Consider the following 15,287-nt stretch of genomic DNA (forward strand, 5'->3'; position numbering starts at 1 on the left):
GTAACCGTAACGTTTACCGGGAAACGCTGGCTGCGAACGCCATGCACGAAGGCGATCTTTCTCGTAGAAACGCGGCCTCTTGCATGGGTCGATCTCCTGTTATTGTTTTGCAAGTTTAATATTTTAGTCTGAGAAGAGCTAAGGTGTTTTTTTCCAGTACACGTTTGTGGGCTGCCATTCTCAAAATTCCGAGGACTAACTTTCTAAAGAATGAAAGACTACGTATGAGCAACTTTGGTGGTAGAGAGGTGGTTGGGTATGTGTGGTTCGGAATTTGGACCGAAATTCTTTTGGTGAGGCGACGTCCAACGCTGGACGCAAAATTTTCTGCGACACAGGCTCCTTAATGCTTTCGTGTTAAAATGAGGAGAGCTTGTGTAAATAGGATTCAGTCTTTCTTTTTCTTTCTTTAGTTCTATGACCTGGTCACCATGTTGGACTGCTACAATACTGTAAAGGATTATTTTGTTGGGAACTGGGAGTGCACATCAGGTGTAAATATCACAACAGATCAGTATGACGGTACCATACTTTATTCTGGAAGATGTGTCACACACATGGAGAACAATATGTGCACGAAATGGGAAAGGCTTAACAACAGTGCAACAATCTCAACAAAACGGCAAGCACTTCTTGGCTGAGCAACTCTCCAAGGACAGTGCGGTGCCAACTTCACGCCCAGCCGGCTTGCCTGTAAAGCACAGGAAAGGCAGATGCAACCTGGGCCTGAACCCGTACAAGAGGTGCAGACAAAAATACAGCCGATCACGAAAATGTTCAGACTCGTCCTCTAACAAACTAGAATCTATGAGGTGGCTTAACAGCATATAGTGCGAATGTTTGGAAACGTCGAGGTACACATCGCAAACAGCTTGCAAAAAAAAAATAAAGTGTACATTAAACACACACTAAGCACCTCTAATTACCGATGGCACGTACATGCACTGGTATACAAAAAGGCAAGTTTTTTTGCTTTTTAGACCGATCTCGCCTTGCTTACAAACACGATGATGCTTGTAGTTTCGACGCAGAATCCCGAACAATTGATCACACAAGGCAGATGTGGTGCTGAAAGCTTTAAAGGTTTAATTTCCTTAACATTGCAGTGAACGAATCGTGAAATGGAGCCGCTGAATATGGAACGGACTTCTGTCATTGCTGCTCTGCAGTCAATCCCCTGGTCAATTCGGAGAAAGTTTGCATTTTTCCGGAGGTCATTTCGGGTCACCTTGATCCGTGGAAGAATGGCCTCCTGTTACACAATTGAGGCACGAATCCAACCGGAAGCTTACTGTGTATTGCGACACTTCTACAGACTCTGCATGACCACTTACACAATCATGCGGCGTGCAGCAGTACATTTTCTTTTCCCTGGCAGACTCGGAATTGTGAAATATGAACACAATTCAAGTGCACGCTCGACGATTCAGCTGGCTACAACCACATTTCTCTTATGCATTCCACCAAAAACTGCCTTTGTGGTAGCAGTAATGCAGTGATGTATTGCAGCAATACCGGTGTCCATTTGAAAGGAAAAAGCAGTAAAACCAAAAAACAGCTTGTTGTTGTCTATAGTTTGCTGTTCATGTTTGAGCATCACGAATGCTGGGTTGGTTCATCTTAAACAGTTGTAGCAATTTACACTGCCGTGATTCGTGCAAGGAATAACAAACTAGTTCACCATGTCATTCAGAACTGTACGACCTGTACGCTCCGACAGTCTATGGCACAGACTGCTAATGCTAATGTCCAGGGTGTGTATTTTGCAAGAATTCTTAGTAAAAACACTGATTGGTTGACTCCAAAATGGAGGCACGGCATCATCTGGGTAGATGACAAAGAACTGCTGCAAAATACAGCACCAGCACTTTTCGACACCGCACAGCTCTCGCATTAGCCAATGCTACCATAGCACAATCACAGTGGAATCTCTTAAAATGGGAACCTCAAGGGATCAGGAAGATTGGTTCGGCTTAACAGGAGTTCCATTTACTGAGAGACAAAGTTGCATACAATAGTACAAATGCAAAACCAACCAATCGTGAGGATGGTGTTCCGTTTAAGTGATTTCCGTTTACAGAGATTTCAATGTATATGTTAGAGAACGTACTCTTGCGAGAAAACATTTTCTCCTAAATCGATAGCCATGCAACATGTAATTATGTCACAGCATTTCATTTGTCAAACAAGTGCGCTTGGGCCGTACCTGTCGATTTCAGCGTGCATTCATTATAACTGATGTGCAAAAGGAATTGCAAGAATGCAGGGGCCTTGTTCCTTTTTAGGCATCAGTCAATGAATTTGTTTCAACTTGCAGTCATTCAGCATGCATGCTTTGACTGGGAAGAAACAAATTTCTCGCATTGCTTGTAATCTCCAAGCTCTTGCTTGCGCATGTGCAGATAGTCTTATGGAATTGCAATGCCGCCATCTTTGGCTTTGCTAACGTGAAAACCTTTAACGTTAACTGATAAGTGCATAGTGCTGTAAATGGAACCACTGAAAAAGAACGGCTGGAGAGTTGTACAGTTGCGTTCTAGATCAAGCAAATGTGCCTGGAATCCCACGTTCTCAAGACGAAATGCGACTATGAAAGGCGCAGCACAATGGTGTTTTACAAAATGAACCTGAAGTAGTCAATGAAGCCTTTTTTTTTGCAAAGTGATTCAATGCAGTGCCACAAACATTACAGAGCCACACAGGCTAAATGTTCCTTCAGACACCAGTGCTCTGAAAACAAAGGCAATGTTCAAGCGTGGCCAGTGAACGAGGGTGCCATCGGTACCAAACATTGTTTTAAGAACTAGCACCGACAAGACGACGCACAAGTGCACAACCTAAACTAACAAAATGCAGTGATGACTATTGGATCTGTATCACATAGCAGCCATCATGACTACTGGAAAATCTGCTTTAAGCTTGACTCTCTGAAACGGCTGAACAGCTTGGAGACCTTTGATCAGTTCATGTAGCTATTCGATGCGCTCCTCGTTGGGACGATAGCTTGGCTACTAGGTCGCCTTAACATTTCGTTCAGAGCGAGTCTACTAATGTTATCCATCTAGAATGTGCAGACTACGTCTTCCTCAAACAAACAAACAAACAAAAAAAACCCCTACGCTATAAATGATTCGACAACACTAGCTGGTTAATAGTTAGCAAGCACACCACCCTCTCTATTATAACTACCACACCCAAACTCGTCCAACCATATTAGGCTGCATGTTGCCCTCAGCCTACGACACAGCACCAGGAAGAGATCTTAAATTTGCATTTCTTTTTGCTTGGCACACACACACAAACACACAAACAAACAAAATGGCTTTCAGGTCACCTTCAAACAAACAAACAAACATTTGAAGTTCACAGCAAGATTCAGACGTGTTAACGACCCTCATATATCAAAGTGAAACGAAACAGCTTGCATGCAGAATTAGCGGTTGGGGCTAGACCTTGCTAGCTCTCAACTGATCACAGGGCAGCCAGATGCTGTGCTTGACTGAGGCAAATGGCTTGCAGTGTATGTTAGCAGTTTTACATGCAAAAAAAAAGAAAAGGTAACGGGCTTGTCGCACATTCGTTCAGCCCGTCCCCCTTACCCATAAACAACTCTTAACAAACCAAACACAGGGCCAAACATTTTCCTTGGGAGAGCCCTTCTACACAGAACAGCGGAAGAACCCGTAGCGAACAAAAGCAACAAGAGTTTAGCGATGAAGTGGAAATAACTGCACCGTTTCCCTTGTCTACAAGAATTGTGCGCTTGCGAAAGAAATGGAGACATGCAACAGAGCAGGGATAGGCAGGAAAATGCCGGTTCCTGCTAATACGGCTCCTTCACCGGTAAACCACACACGCTCTGGCTTTCCTTGCAAGACTAAATCATATCTACTTGAAATGAGGTGACATCTTTGAACTTTCAGAAAGGAAGAACATACCACCGGTACCAAGGGAAAAAAAAAGCAACAACAGAAGAAGCAACGAGGGATCATCGTGCCACATTCTTCAGAATCAACACGTTGGAACAGAGGACTACAGCACTGTCACCGGTGCACATTTAGCAAATGAACAAAAAAAGAAGGGAGGTAACAACAGAAACAACAAAGTGTGACTGAGAATTTGAAACCGGTGGCACAGGGCGCACCGGGTGAAAATTTTGAATGAGACGCGCAGTGTGACAGGTCGTACGAGACGTGCCAGAGTGCTACTAGTTTGGTCACGAGAGACTAGCTTCTTAGCACGCCTCCTGCTGGGCTTCTTCGGCCAGCTGGAAGTACTTGTTGGCAAGGCGCCCTTTCATGGCAGCTGTGGCAGCCGCCGCCGCTTCTTGGTACAGTTCCCCTGCACGAAAGAAGGGAGCAAATGTGCGGTGGCACTTTGTTTAGTCAAAAGTCGGTTCGACCGTGCAAGTTACTCAAACTTGGGGGGGAAAAAAAAAAAAAAAAAACATTTGCTAACTATTTGAAAAGAAGAGAACTATAGCGGAAAAAAAGTGTGCTACTTTGCTGCATAGGCAACACATTACCATTAACAAGCACTGGTTATCGAAAATGTGCGTTACATGTCCAGCTCAACTCCATTCCTTCCCCGTAATGTCAAACAGAACATTGGCTACCCCCATTTGCAGTCTCTAACCCACACTGCTGTCTTCCCGTCTCCTTTATGTTAATGCCTACCACTTCTCATTCCATCGCTCCTTGTGCAGTCCTGATAATCTCAAAACCCAAAACCACAAAATGAAATAGTTCTGAAGGAACTGCTGCTAGCTGAAGGTTCCATGGGCACCCGTCAGTCAAAACAGCACTGACCAGCCGTTGCTGGGTCCCTCTCCAGGCTGTAGCCTCCCTGTAGGTAAAGCTCGGCCTGCCTCGCCAGCAACAGGTACGGTGGGTCGTCCATGCAGCCGTCGTACTCGCCACCCTCGTCATTGTCAGTCGTGGTGACAGCCATGTTGTACCACAGCACAGCATCCTGCCAGTTGCGCTGCCTGCACAACAATTGGCGACCATGTTTTCTTTCTTGACAGCATTTTCACGCACCTGGCGCATGTTTTTGAACTAAGAACGCTAGTTGGAAACCTGGGAGGTAGCGGATCATCAGGATATAGTGGACCAACAAGCAGGAAAAATTGTTGAGAGTGGTCCACTTGCAAAAGCAACACGCAATTAACGTTCCACCGCTGACTACAGCCGAGATATGGCTTAAAGGCCCTTGGGTTGTATTTTTATGCACAAACGCCTACACAATGTGCATCACACAATTTTCCAATCAAGCTGAAGATATGTTTTAGATGCATTGGATTTTTTTCACCTGATAAATGTACCCAACATGAGTGGGCCATACATGGCTTTATAAAACGGCATTACAACCAAATATGCCTTCTCAAAGCATCTCGGCATTTGTTCTGTGCCAACAGCTGACCTAGTTGCTAAGAAAACCGTAACTGAAATGAACCCTGTAATGCCCAATGCAACGTATACGCTGCACCAAGGTTGATACCTGAAAATTCCTATTTGAGCTTGGGAAACTTAAATGCATGGCCTACAGTAGCATTTGTGATATGCTAGAGTGATTTCCTAGTTGCGAATAGTCAAGAAGACCAATTGCAAATTAATGAATTACTATACAATTAAGCCTTAAATCAGATAACGTTTCAATGTTTTTCACATATGTACACTCCGTGGCCAGAAATAAAGGCGAAATAATGTAATCTCCCTTGATGTGGAACTGTGTTTCGGCATTAGTGTTAAACTGCCCAAAAAGAGCGGAGGAAAGTGCACCAACCAAACATCAGTTTCAGTGGGGCGATTCACTTCAGTGAACCTAAATTAACTGTCCTTAGAAGTTCCTAAAAGTTCCCCATGCAAGTTCTAGCAATCAATGTGGAACCCCATCACACCTATTGTGGTTAATGGCTACTACATGCCAGACAACCTCAAGAGCGGAGTTTGTAAAAGAGAAATTCGATGCCAGGAGAGGCAGTATAGTGTTCTGAAGAGGATGGGAAGGCAGGCTGCCTTACCTTTGAGTGCCGAGGCCTTCACCCGTGTCCAGCGCCTTGGCCAGGGCGATCATGGAACTCCGGTCTCCAGCCCTTGCTGCCTGTTCCAGGTACTCCACTCCCTTTGATGTGTTCTCCTCAGATTCCTGCGAACCACAGCAAGGCTTAAAACTTTGCTAACCTGGCCTGGAGCAAAGAGGACTTGTTGATAGCACTGCAAGCAAGCCATCGAACTCAAACAACATATATAAAAGGCCTGCAGTGGACTACAGGAGCATGTGAAACAAAGGCGTTTTCGAGGGCGTCTTCCAACTCTAAACTGCACATCACAGCACTGTAAACCGATCAAATGAGCTGGGAGAAAAAGACAAGAAAAAAGCAGACATCCCAAACACAGGCACACACATGTACCTGTACACACTCTGTGAGGTTTGGTGAGAGTGCCCGTTATCTGTTTACCTTTCATCCGGTGTCATAGCGACCAAAGGCCTCATGGGACCCACCTCGCTTACAGTGCTGCATCAGAGAGATGCAGCAGTGATGCAACGATAGATTAGGCCAATGGCGAGGCCAATGCCTCATGTCGGGTATTGGGGGAGAGGACTTTTGGAGTCACCATCTGTCGGAGGAAGCACCTTGCTTGCGTAGTGTGAGGGATAACGCGTCGTGCTCCTCATAGGTTTGGCTGTTGGCGCTCAATTGAAGAGCCACATGGGAGCCCTGCTGGCCATTTCTGCAAGTACTCTAGAAACGAAGGAAGTTTTTTTTACAGTCGAAATAATAATCTTGGCCAAACAGAAAGACCTCTTTACTGAATGCGTACAGTGAATGCCCAATGCGTGCAGTCGCCACGATGGACTCCCCCGAACCAGTTTCTTGTGCGAAAGGTCGGCAATCGCTGAGAGAAAACTAGGAGAAATATGTTTTCATAGCAGGCTGTTTGTATAACCAAATGGAGCATAACAGAATGAAGCCTCAGTGCAGCGATAGCACTGGTTCGTGCTGATTGACTGTGCGTCTGCATGCATGTCTGCGTACAATGTTTCACTTTTGCTGCGAGCGTGTTTTTGCACCATGACGCGAGCTTTAAGCTGCAACATATGAGCCATTTGACTGTACACAAGCAATCATTGTTGCATGGACACTATCAGAAAATAATTTCGTTGTAACTAGGGGCTTCGACACCTACAGCGATTTGTGATGTGCTGTTGCAACACTTCAATCATTGTTTTTTTTTTTCTTTTCTTCTGAAGTCTTGGACGTTTCAATATCATTATTTCTCAAGTTGTGTTGCACTGTATATTTATCGGACTTCTCAGTGAGCAATTACCCGCTGCTTCTTTTTCTTAATTCAGGATATTATTCATTGTTTGGCGCTACACAAGTATGAGCATATGCCAGGCCTTTTTTTAATGGGCTTTTTACCTTTACCTTTCCATTCCAGTAAACTTGCCAGTACCTAACATCAACAAGTTCATAGATGAAAGCTTCATGATATTAAGGGGGGACATGGCGATTAAAAGTTATCATTATTTATTTATGAACCAAACTTGATAAAAATTGGCATGCTTATTTAGTTCCTTCTCCTGATTCTAAAAATGCAGTTATTTTTTTGTAGGTTCATTATTTCATTACATAATTAAGGAAACAATGTATTTTACAATGCCTTTTTTCTTACTACAATAGACAAATAACCGCTGCACAAAAATAGACAAATGACATATGGTCCAATAGAAGAAAGCACAAGCTTCACAACATAGGAACTTTTATGATTGGATCAGTATTTCCTACTTTATAGTGCACTGAACTCCATTGTTCTGAACATGGCCTTGCATTAGTCAGACAAAAGACAAATTTTAAAAACTTTAAACAAAGAAACTTGAAAAACTGCTTCCTATGTTTGGTGCTCCAAACATCTAGCTTCATGATGCAAAAAAAATTAATACTATAGCTATGATAGCTACTGATATATCACAGTAAATGTCTTGCTGGGTGGGTAAAATTAGTATTTCGAGAAAATCAAGAAAACAAATAAATGTCACATTTAATTGTGAAGGGTCACAAATGTGTGCACATACACATTCCCAAAACATTAGTAGGCTCCTGGGGCATAGTCAGTTTGGGCATTTGTGTCTCTGTGGCGCTTTTTGAAGAAGCACTGCACATTTTCTGCCGATGCATGCTTGTGTTCAGATGCGGCTGATCGGCGCCGATCTTTTTCCGCCATGCGCTGCATACACTTTTCGCCAGGATTCATCGAGAGTTCTTGCAAAATGCTTGCCGAGGTTCTCCTGCAGCCAGCATTGAACTTCATGACTGCTTCCGCCACTGCAGCCTCAACGCTGAAGAGTGATGCGTGCTGCTCCTTCGGTGCGAGCGCCCATATTAGCGAGTGCAGGCTTTCATTGTTGTTCTGTGTTTTGCCGTGAAAAGTTCAATGACGGCGCCGACACCGATGTGCGAACTGTGCCCGCGAGTCATCCAAGACCCGTCGTACGATACAGCAACGTTGCCCGGGTTGCCGAAGTTTAATTGGCTGTAAAGCTGCCGGACCGACTTCGCGCATTCTGTTGTAAGCGTCTCAGCTGCCCGGGTCGCGGCGGGCGTCAACTTCGTTTTGACGTACCCCTGCCACGTTTTCGTATGCAGCCCGCGGTGCGATATATTCATTGTTGCGAAAATATCATTGAACGCAGTTTGCCGATTGCCGGTGCTTTGCATCGCGCGCGCAGCCAGAATGTTGACGGTAAACGGATTCACTTTCTGAGTCCCATTCACACGCGGCGAGCTCCACGCTGACGCTTTGTCGCCGCATTTCGAGCATATGAGCACCAGACTTACTGCAAGGCCATATTCGCGCTCCTTCCGGCTGATTTTCGCGCTACCGCCGCATGTATTACAGTTAATATGCTCCAGAAGTGCGTTCACCGATTCCAGGCACACCACGGTGAAAACTGTGTCGTCAATCGGGCCGGCCGCGACATCGCCAGCGGACAAGATCTCCGACTTACGGCTCACTGCTGCGGTTGATGCGAGCTCTTGTAGTTTCTCGTCGGATCTCATGTCGATTACCTCCAAGTCTGAAGGCGTCAGCATAACGGTGTCACGACGGACGCGGCTGGCGTTTTCGTCGCAGCTACTCGTTGTCGCACCACCTAGGCCTAGCACTCGGTCGGCTCCATCAGTTCCGTCGCTTGACGCCGTTGGTGGCTCGTCCTCAACCACTTGCGACGCGGTGGGGCGTTTTTTGAAGTTGTTGAGCATGGACTTCTTCCTTTTCTTTCCATACTTGTGCTTGGAGTCAAACTTTCGGAGCGGAGGAGGCATCGTCGCGCGTACTCACACAACGATCGTATCGAACATGGCGTCTCGCCTGCGCCTCTGCTGCGGCTAGCAGACAGCTCGGGAGTGCGCCCAGCCAATCACGTGGCGTTATCTCGTCACGTGCATGCGACAGCGAATGAGAACGCGCGTTTCACCTATTTTTGCCGCCGGTTTTTGTATTGAACCAGCAAGCCTAACGAAGCGGCAGCGCGCGATATTTGAAGCCGAAACCGCGTTCTTTCAAACGAGACCAAGATGGCCGCCCTCAAGGCACTAGTACGCGAGCGCGGCGTCATTGAATGTGTGTCGTTTTCGCGTCGACACACGCGAAAAATCAGGTGCCCTATCTGTTTTTAAATTGTTCGTATGGCTGAAATATGACCTTACGAGATTGGAAACTTGGCAGATAGGGAGAATAATAGATGTAGATTAGAGAAATGCTATTTTCCAAAATTCGATTTTTTATGATATTTTGGGTCTAAAGACCCGTGTCCCCCCTTAACCAGGCAGCGCGTGCGGGCGAGCATTTCAGTGCGCGCTTTCTGCTACTCACCGAACATCACAGCGCCGACCCCGTGTCAGAAATCTTCCTCGCGGAAGTGCTTGCTGCACAACTAAGTTGTGGCTGATGGCTGCTTGACAATTCTAATTTTTCGTGATCCAAGCTTCACGCAGCTTCTTGTCCTGCAGGTAGGTGCGAAGGCTGACACCAGATTCAGTTGTGTACGTCCAGCACCGAGGCACCGAGCAGGAGCCCAACATGTTGGATGCCTTAAAAGGCAGCAACTCCCTGTTATAGTGCTTTCCAGTGTTGTCAAGCACACGCCTGAATCGAGAAAATCTCCACACTTAATCAGAACTGCAGCGCAGGTGGGACTTTAAACTTTCGGTTTCAGCTTGCTTCGGTGCTTTCAAAGCGGTTGCTGTGTCCACGTGATCCCTCATACAAGGTCACGCCAACGGCGGCGCCGGTCATGCCAGTGGTGGAGATTGCCTCCAGTAGAGAGTGGCGACAGAAACGACCAATGAAGAACCAAAAAATATGATGTCACTCTCGCAGGTTATCAGATCACTTTGAAATGTTGTGTACTTAATCGGCCACCGCACTAAGCAATGGATTCTTTCCTGCTGTAGACGAGGCGTGGTATGCATGGTATGCATTGCATACCACAATGCATGGTATGCATTGTGGCAATCTCTTTCGCGAGGTTAAACACAGAGTAGCCATTGCAGTTAAGAAAATGGTGCTTCTCTTAGACCACTGACATCACGTGATAGCACGCCTTATTTCTGGAGATCCACCTTGTGGTAATCTCCTACTCAAAGCTGTGGTACGGGAAGCTCACAAGGGAAGCTGACACAGGTTGCTTTTGTCACTACCTCTGTCGTGAGTATTTTTGCTCTTCTATCTTACGCAGTCTGCTCAACCTCATCGCTCTTACCGGCAGTGTCCAGTCCTCGAGGAGGTCGTGGGGCAGCCCCAGGTAAACCTTGGACAGTACTAGCAAAGCCTCCAATGCACCGCAACGAGCCGCCTGCTCCAAATGAAAAACAGCCGCATCCTGGTCGTACCTGCAATGGGGACGCGAGCACACCACAGGTTTCCGAGAGTTGTGCACCACTATAACAGTTATGCCAAAACTAAACTTGTGAGAAATACATGCTTCAAAAAGCAACAACTGTGCGCCCCTATTGCTGTGCATGCCTCAGGTTTGAAGGAAGATCCTTACATCAAGCATTCTAAGCTCACTAGTGTTGGAAAAACTAGCGTATGTGAAGAACCCTTTCGCTAGGCAAAGTGCAGCGCCAATTCCAATCACAGCACGCCACAGGTTTTGAGGCTCCTCACGAGGAAAAGACTGCTGCTGTCCTTGTCAGTTGGTGGCCACCACGTTTCTACATATCATCAGCATTTACACATTGTTTCCTGTTCTAACACTGTAGCTGCGGTTACCTGCAGGCAGCTTTTGGGAATTTTGAATGTGGTTGATTAATGGGTGCTGAATTAATGAAAGGGTGTTATGCACTAAGAATTCAGTGCAAGCTCCGGCCATCAAACTGCAAAACACCTGTCTTTTGTTCCTGCATTCTCCAAAACATACCGTATTTACGTGATTATAACGTACCCTTGAATCTAACATGGACCCAATTTTTTAAGGCAACAAGAAAATAAAAGGCCACCTGAATGTAACATGTGCCCAACTTACACGGAAAACTATAGCATGTCCTCCAGTTTGAGATTATAAAAACTGAAACATGCAGAATTTACCTTGACAGAAGGGAAACGTCTTTTAAAATGATTTTTCACAATGAAAGTGGTGTGTCGTCGTTGCCAATTGCGCTACGTTGGCTACAGGCACTAAGCACACAAGGCAGTATGCTCGAACAATCACATTTAGAGCCACTAATATCGCGTTCGTGAGCTTTTACATGATTCTGAGTCAGTCTTGCTAAGCTATATGGCCAAAAGCATTCCTAGTACTCTGCACATATAGTGGTACTGCCATTCTTGGTGCTGGCACAGCACCAAGAATGGCGGTTGCTATATATGCCGATGTATCCGGCGCTGAGTCGCGCGAAATCTTGCAAAGTTATATTTTTTTAAGTGATTGTAGTCGAGCATAAAATGTGAACTGACAACAATCTTCAAAGAACATGCTCTGCTACCATGTCGTGATGGTGCTTACGCTGCATCTGATGGCTCTAACGATAGGCTGTTGCCAACACCGCAAATGCGGTTTTGTATCAGATTGCAATGCCCAGGCAATTTTCGGACCCATTTTTGTTTTTTCGGAAAGAAGGGTCCCGTTCAACTATGCAAATTCGTGCAACTATGGCAGTTCCCTTGAGAGGCCCACGTTGAAAAAAGTTCATCACTTAAAGTACAGTAATACCTTGTTAACACGTTCCTGTTTTACGTTTTCCTGGCACTGACGCTCTGAAACATCAGTCCCGTTTCTGTAACTGCCCCACAAAATTGTTATTGGAGATTAGGTTTTCCCGAATCATGTGTTCCTTTTCTGTGGTTCCCTTAGAAACGTAACAATGGGGTTCTGCTGTAACTGGCTGGTGCATCTATGCGATCTCTTTTGCGAGTTAGTCAGCAGTATACTTGCTGCCACAAGTAGCTTGTCATCCCACTACACTAATATTGCAAATAAACTAATGAGCTCTGCAGAAGTAATGAAGAATGTGCACACAGATACAAAACAAAGGAAGGCACATGGTTCAGTCAAATTTACTCGGCAAAGCACAGCTTACAGGAATCTCTGCACCATCGAGTTTTCTACATAAGTTAGAGGGATACTGTGGTGCTGTGACTGTTCAGCTACCATACCTAATACATGAATTTGTCTAGTCTTCATGCTAGTTGCTTCAGACATATTTTTTCTAAACATGTGAAGGCAATAAGTTTTTCCACGCATGCACCACGGTTGCAAACTGTTGCACTTGTAACGCAATATTTTGTCCAAAATGATCAAGTTACGCCACAAAGCCATTTGAAGCCAGAAGGATGAAGTTCAGGCAAATCCACTTACACTACCCATTGTTGCCAACCTGGCAGCTCCTGTACACACTACTGCCAGAATTCCTGCTAGTAATTTTTGTAGGAAACTCTGCTGAAGAGTATGCAAGCATGTATGGAGTTTAGAAAATGGCCTGATCAAACAACTCTGGCAGGTAAGGGTGATGGACCATGTTGATTGTGCGTCCAGCCGTCTGCTAGTGGCCGTCTGCTCTAACCCGATGCTCCGCACCAGCGGGTGCTGCAACTCACTTGCCCTCCGGGTGGGTGGTGTCCCCGAAGCGGCCGTTCTCGTGGCACTTGGCCATCTCCAGGTGGATCTGCCCGAGCACCGAGCGCTGTGATTCGTCCAGGGGCCGCCCCTGCTGCTGCCGCACCAGCTGCCGCAGCTGCACCTCGTCCAGCACCGACGACGGACGCGCGCGCTGCGCCACCAGCCGTTGGAACTCGGCGCGCTCGTGCTCCTGCGTGTTGTGCACGTTTGGAGAGATGTGTGAGGGGCCTGCAGAATGCAGTCAGTGCCTCCTCGCAAGCTCAGCTTCTGTCTTAACTCATTGCGAGAGTCATTGCGAGGTCATGGTCAGGCACATTGGTGAGAAAATGAAGTAGACAGAGGGGGGTGGCTTCCGCGCAACTCTTGGAAGAGAGATGGGGCGTTAGAGCATTACAAGTGTGCAAATATTGACAATGTAGCTCTCCGTCAGAACACAGAAAAACCTTTGCACAGTTCCATCACGTGTTCAGGGAACCACTTCCCGAACTTGCATTCAGCAGACATCTGGTAATTTCATTTTTCAGTTAATTTGATCTCGACCGAGGGTCCAGGCTAGTACCCATGCATTTCTATGGGTCCAAACTTACATTATTCCAATCCTAAAATTGACCTTCGCCAGATAACTTGAACTTAACCAGTCGGCATGCAGGTGCCTGACCCCTATGGTGACAATAGCCACCCCTTTACTGGCAACATGTGTCTAGGCAGAACTTAAGAAGGCAGGGAATGTGTTGAACACGTGTAATCTCCTGTCAAAAAGCGCCTGTTTTTAGCCTGCCCTAGGACAATTTTCAAGCGTTAACGGTAGCGCAATATGTCTGATTACTGCATCTACCGGATTCTAACACGCACCTTTCTTCCCCAAGAATATTCTATTACAAACCATGTTTGCAGCCTTTATAAGCTTTGCCACATATTTCGGCTAAGCTGGCTTTAAAAACCCGGGCGGACCAGCTGACATAGGGAAAAAGGCCACCGATATACAACACACATTAGACCCTTGCCCCCTTTTCTTGCTAAAAAATCGCGTCAGCATTAGATTTCTGCTTTGTTTAGGAGCTTTAACATTATCTTTGCATTAGTTTTTGACTTTATGCTTGTACAACGTGGGTGCAGGTTTTATTCAGGGGCATGTTAGAATAGGGCAAATACGGCCGAATGAATCAGCGTTTTGTGGTGACTTTTTTTTCTTCTTTTTCATCTTGCGTATCTCATCAGTCCCATTAGGGTCAAATTAACAGAAGTCCCTTTTGTTAGCTGCAAGTATAAATCACTTCAGAACTCCTTAATTTGTATTCGATAAACCATGTGTTAAACCATGTTTTTTCATACCTTCTTATAGCTTTGAACTGACTGAGAATTCACAGCTGGTTTCGACAGTGCAACACAAGGACAATGTTATAGTGAACTCATAAGGCATGCACTGTATTGCTAGTTCATTACTTCTTTGTCCTCGTGTTGTCATGCTATCGAAAAAAAGCTATGAAACCGCCCAAAACTCGCCCACCGTTCTGTCCTGTGGCATGGGGAAGGCCACAGGAAAATTACGGCACTCGGAGAAGCCCAACTCACGTCTCCGATGGTGCTACTCTCGGAGTCGTAGCGCTGGCGCCGCCTGAGGCGGGCCGGCACGGCGCTCGCCCGGTCACCGTTCGTGTGCTGGCCGTTGGCATACTGGTGCCCGTTGGTTATCTGGTTCTGCAGAGTCTCGGTGTCCTCGGAGTCGCTGCCTAGCTCCAGGTCGTGCGAGTAGTCTTCCATGGTGTCCTCACTGCCACTGCTAAGGCTGCGAAAGCCACTGTCCTGCTGCTGCAGCTGAAACAGCGACATTTGCCTTATAAACCATCGTCGCACCGTGAAACCACGTCTGCGCATGAACTGAACTCTGTACACATTTACCGATGGAGAAAAAGAAAAGGAAAAGAGGTTCAAAATAAAATGACATGTCTGCATTAATCTGAATCTATCTGAACATATGTTCAGATAGATTCAACCTGAACATATGTAACCTGAACATGCATGCATTACTGCATTGCTCCTTACTTGGACCGTATTCTCAGTCGATCACTTTCGGGAATACTATCACTTTCGCAAAATTTCGTGCAAGTCGGCACTTGATGCATCGGCATCTACGGGCGACGGCATGCCTCGCGTTCTGCCAA

At 46.1% G+C, this 15,287-nt stretch overlaps 2 protein-coding genes across 4 annotated transcripts in view; both read right to left on the reverse strand.

Annotated features, from left to right (window-relative positions):
• Positions 1 to 515: 515 nt before the first annotated feature.
• Tsen54 (tRNA splicing endonuclease subunit 54) overlaps positions 516 to 15,287 on the reverse strand; it is a 55,491-nt gene continuing 40,719 nt past the window's right edge. The window contains exon 10 of the mRNA XM_065454179.1: positions 516 to 691. The gene's annotated coding sequence lies outside the window, so the exon portion shown is untranslated. The remainder of the gene's footprint in view (positions 692 to 15,287) is intronic.
• The window catches only part of LOC135920113 (eukaryotic elongation factor 2 kinase-like), a 36,055-nt gene continuing 21,283 nt past the window's right edge, over positions 516 to 15,287 (reverse strand). For all 3 annotated transcript variants that reach the window (XM_065454180.1, XM_065454181.1, XM_065454182.2), the window contains 6 exons: positions 14,698 to 14,940; positions 13,104 to 13,315; positions 10,768 to 10,897; positions 6,023 to 6,147; positions 4,809 to 4,987; positions 516 to 4,341 (listed from right to left, as the gene is read on the reverse strand). In XM_065454180.1, coding sequence (XP_065310252.1) covers positions 4,235 to 4,341; positions 4,809 to 4,987; positions 6,023 to 6,147; positions 10,768 to 10,897; positions 13,104 to 13,315; positions 14,698 to 14,940 — 996 coding nt within the window. In that variant the 3' untranslated portion in view covers positions 516 to 4,234. The remainder of the gene's footprint in view (positions 4,342 to 4,808; positions 4,988 to 6,022; positions 6,148 to 10,767; positions 10,898 to 13,103; positions 13,316 to 14,697; positions 14,941 to 15,287) is intronic.

The sequence above is a fragment of the Dermacentor albipictus genome, chromosome 8 (assembly GCF_038994185.2).
Source record: "Dermacentor albipictus isolate Rhodes 1998 colony chromosome 8, USDA_Dalb.pri_finalv2, whole genome shotgun sequence".
Taxonomy (NCBI): domain Eukaryota; kingdom Metazoa; phylum Arthropoda; class Arachnida; order Ixodida; family Ixodidae; genus Dermacentor; species Dermacentor albipictus.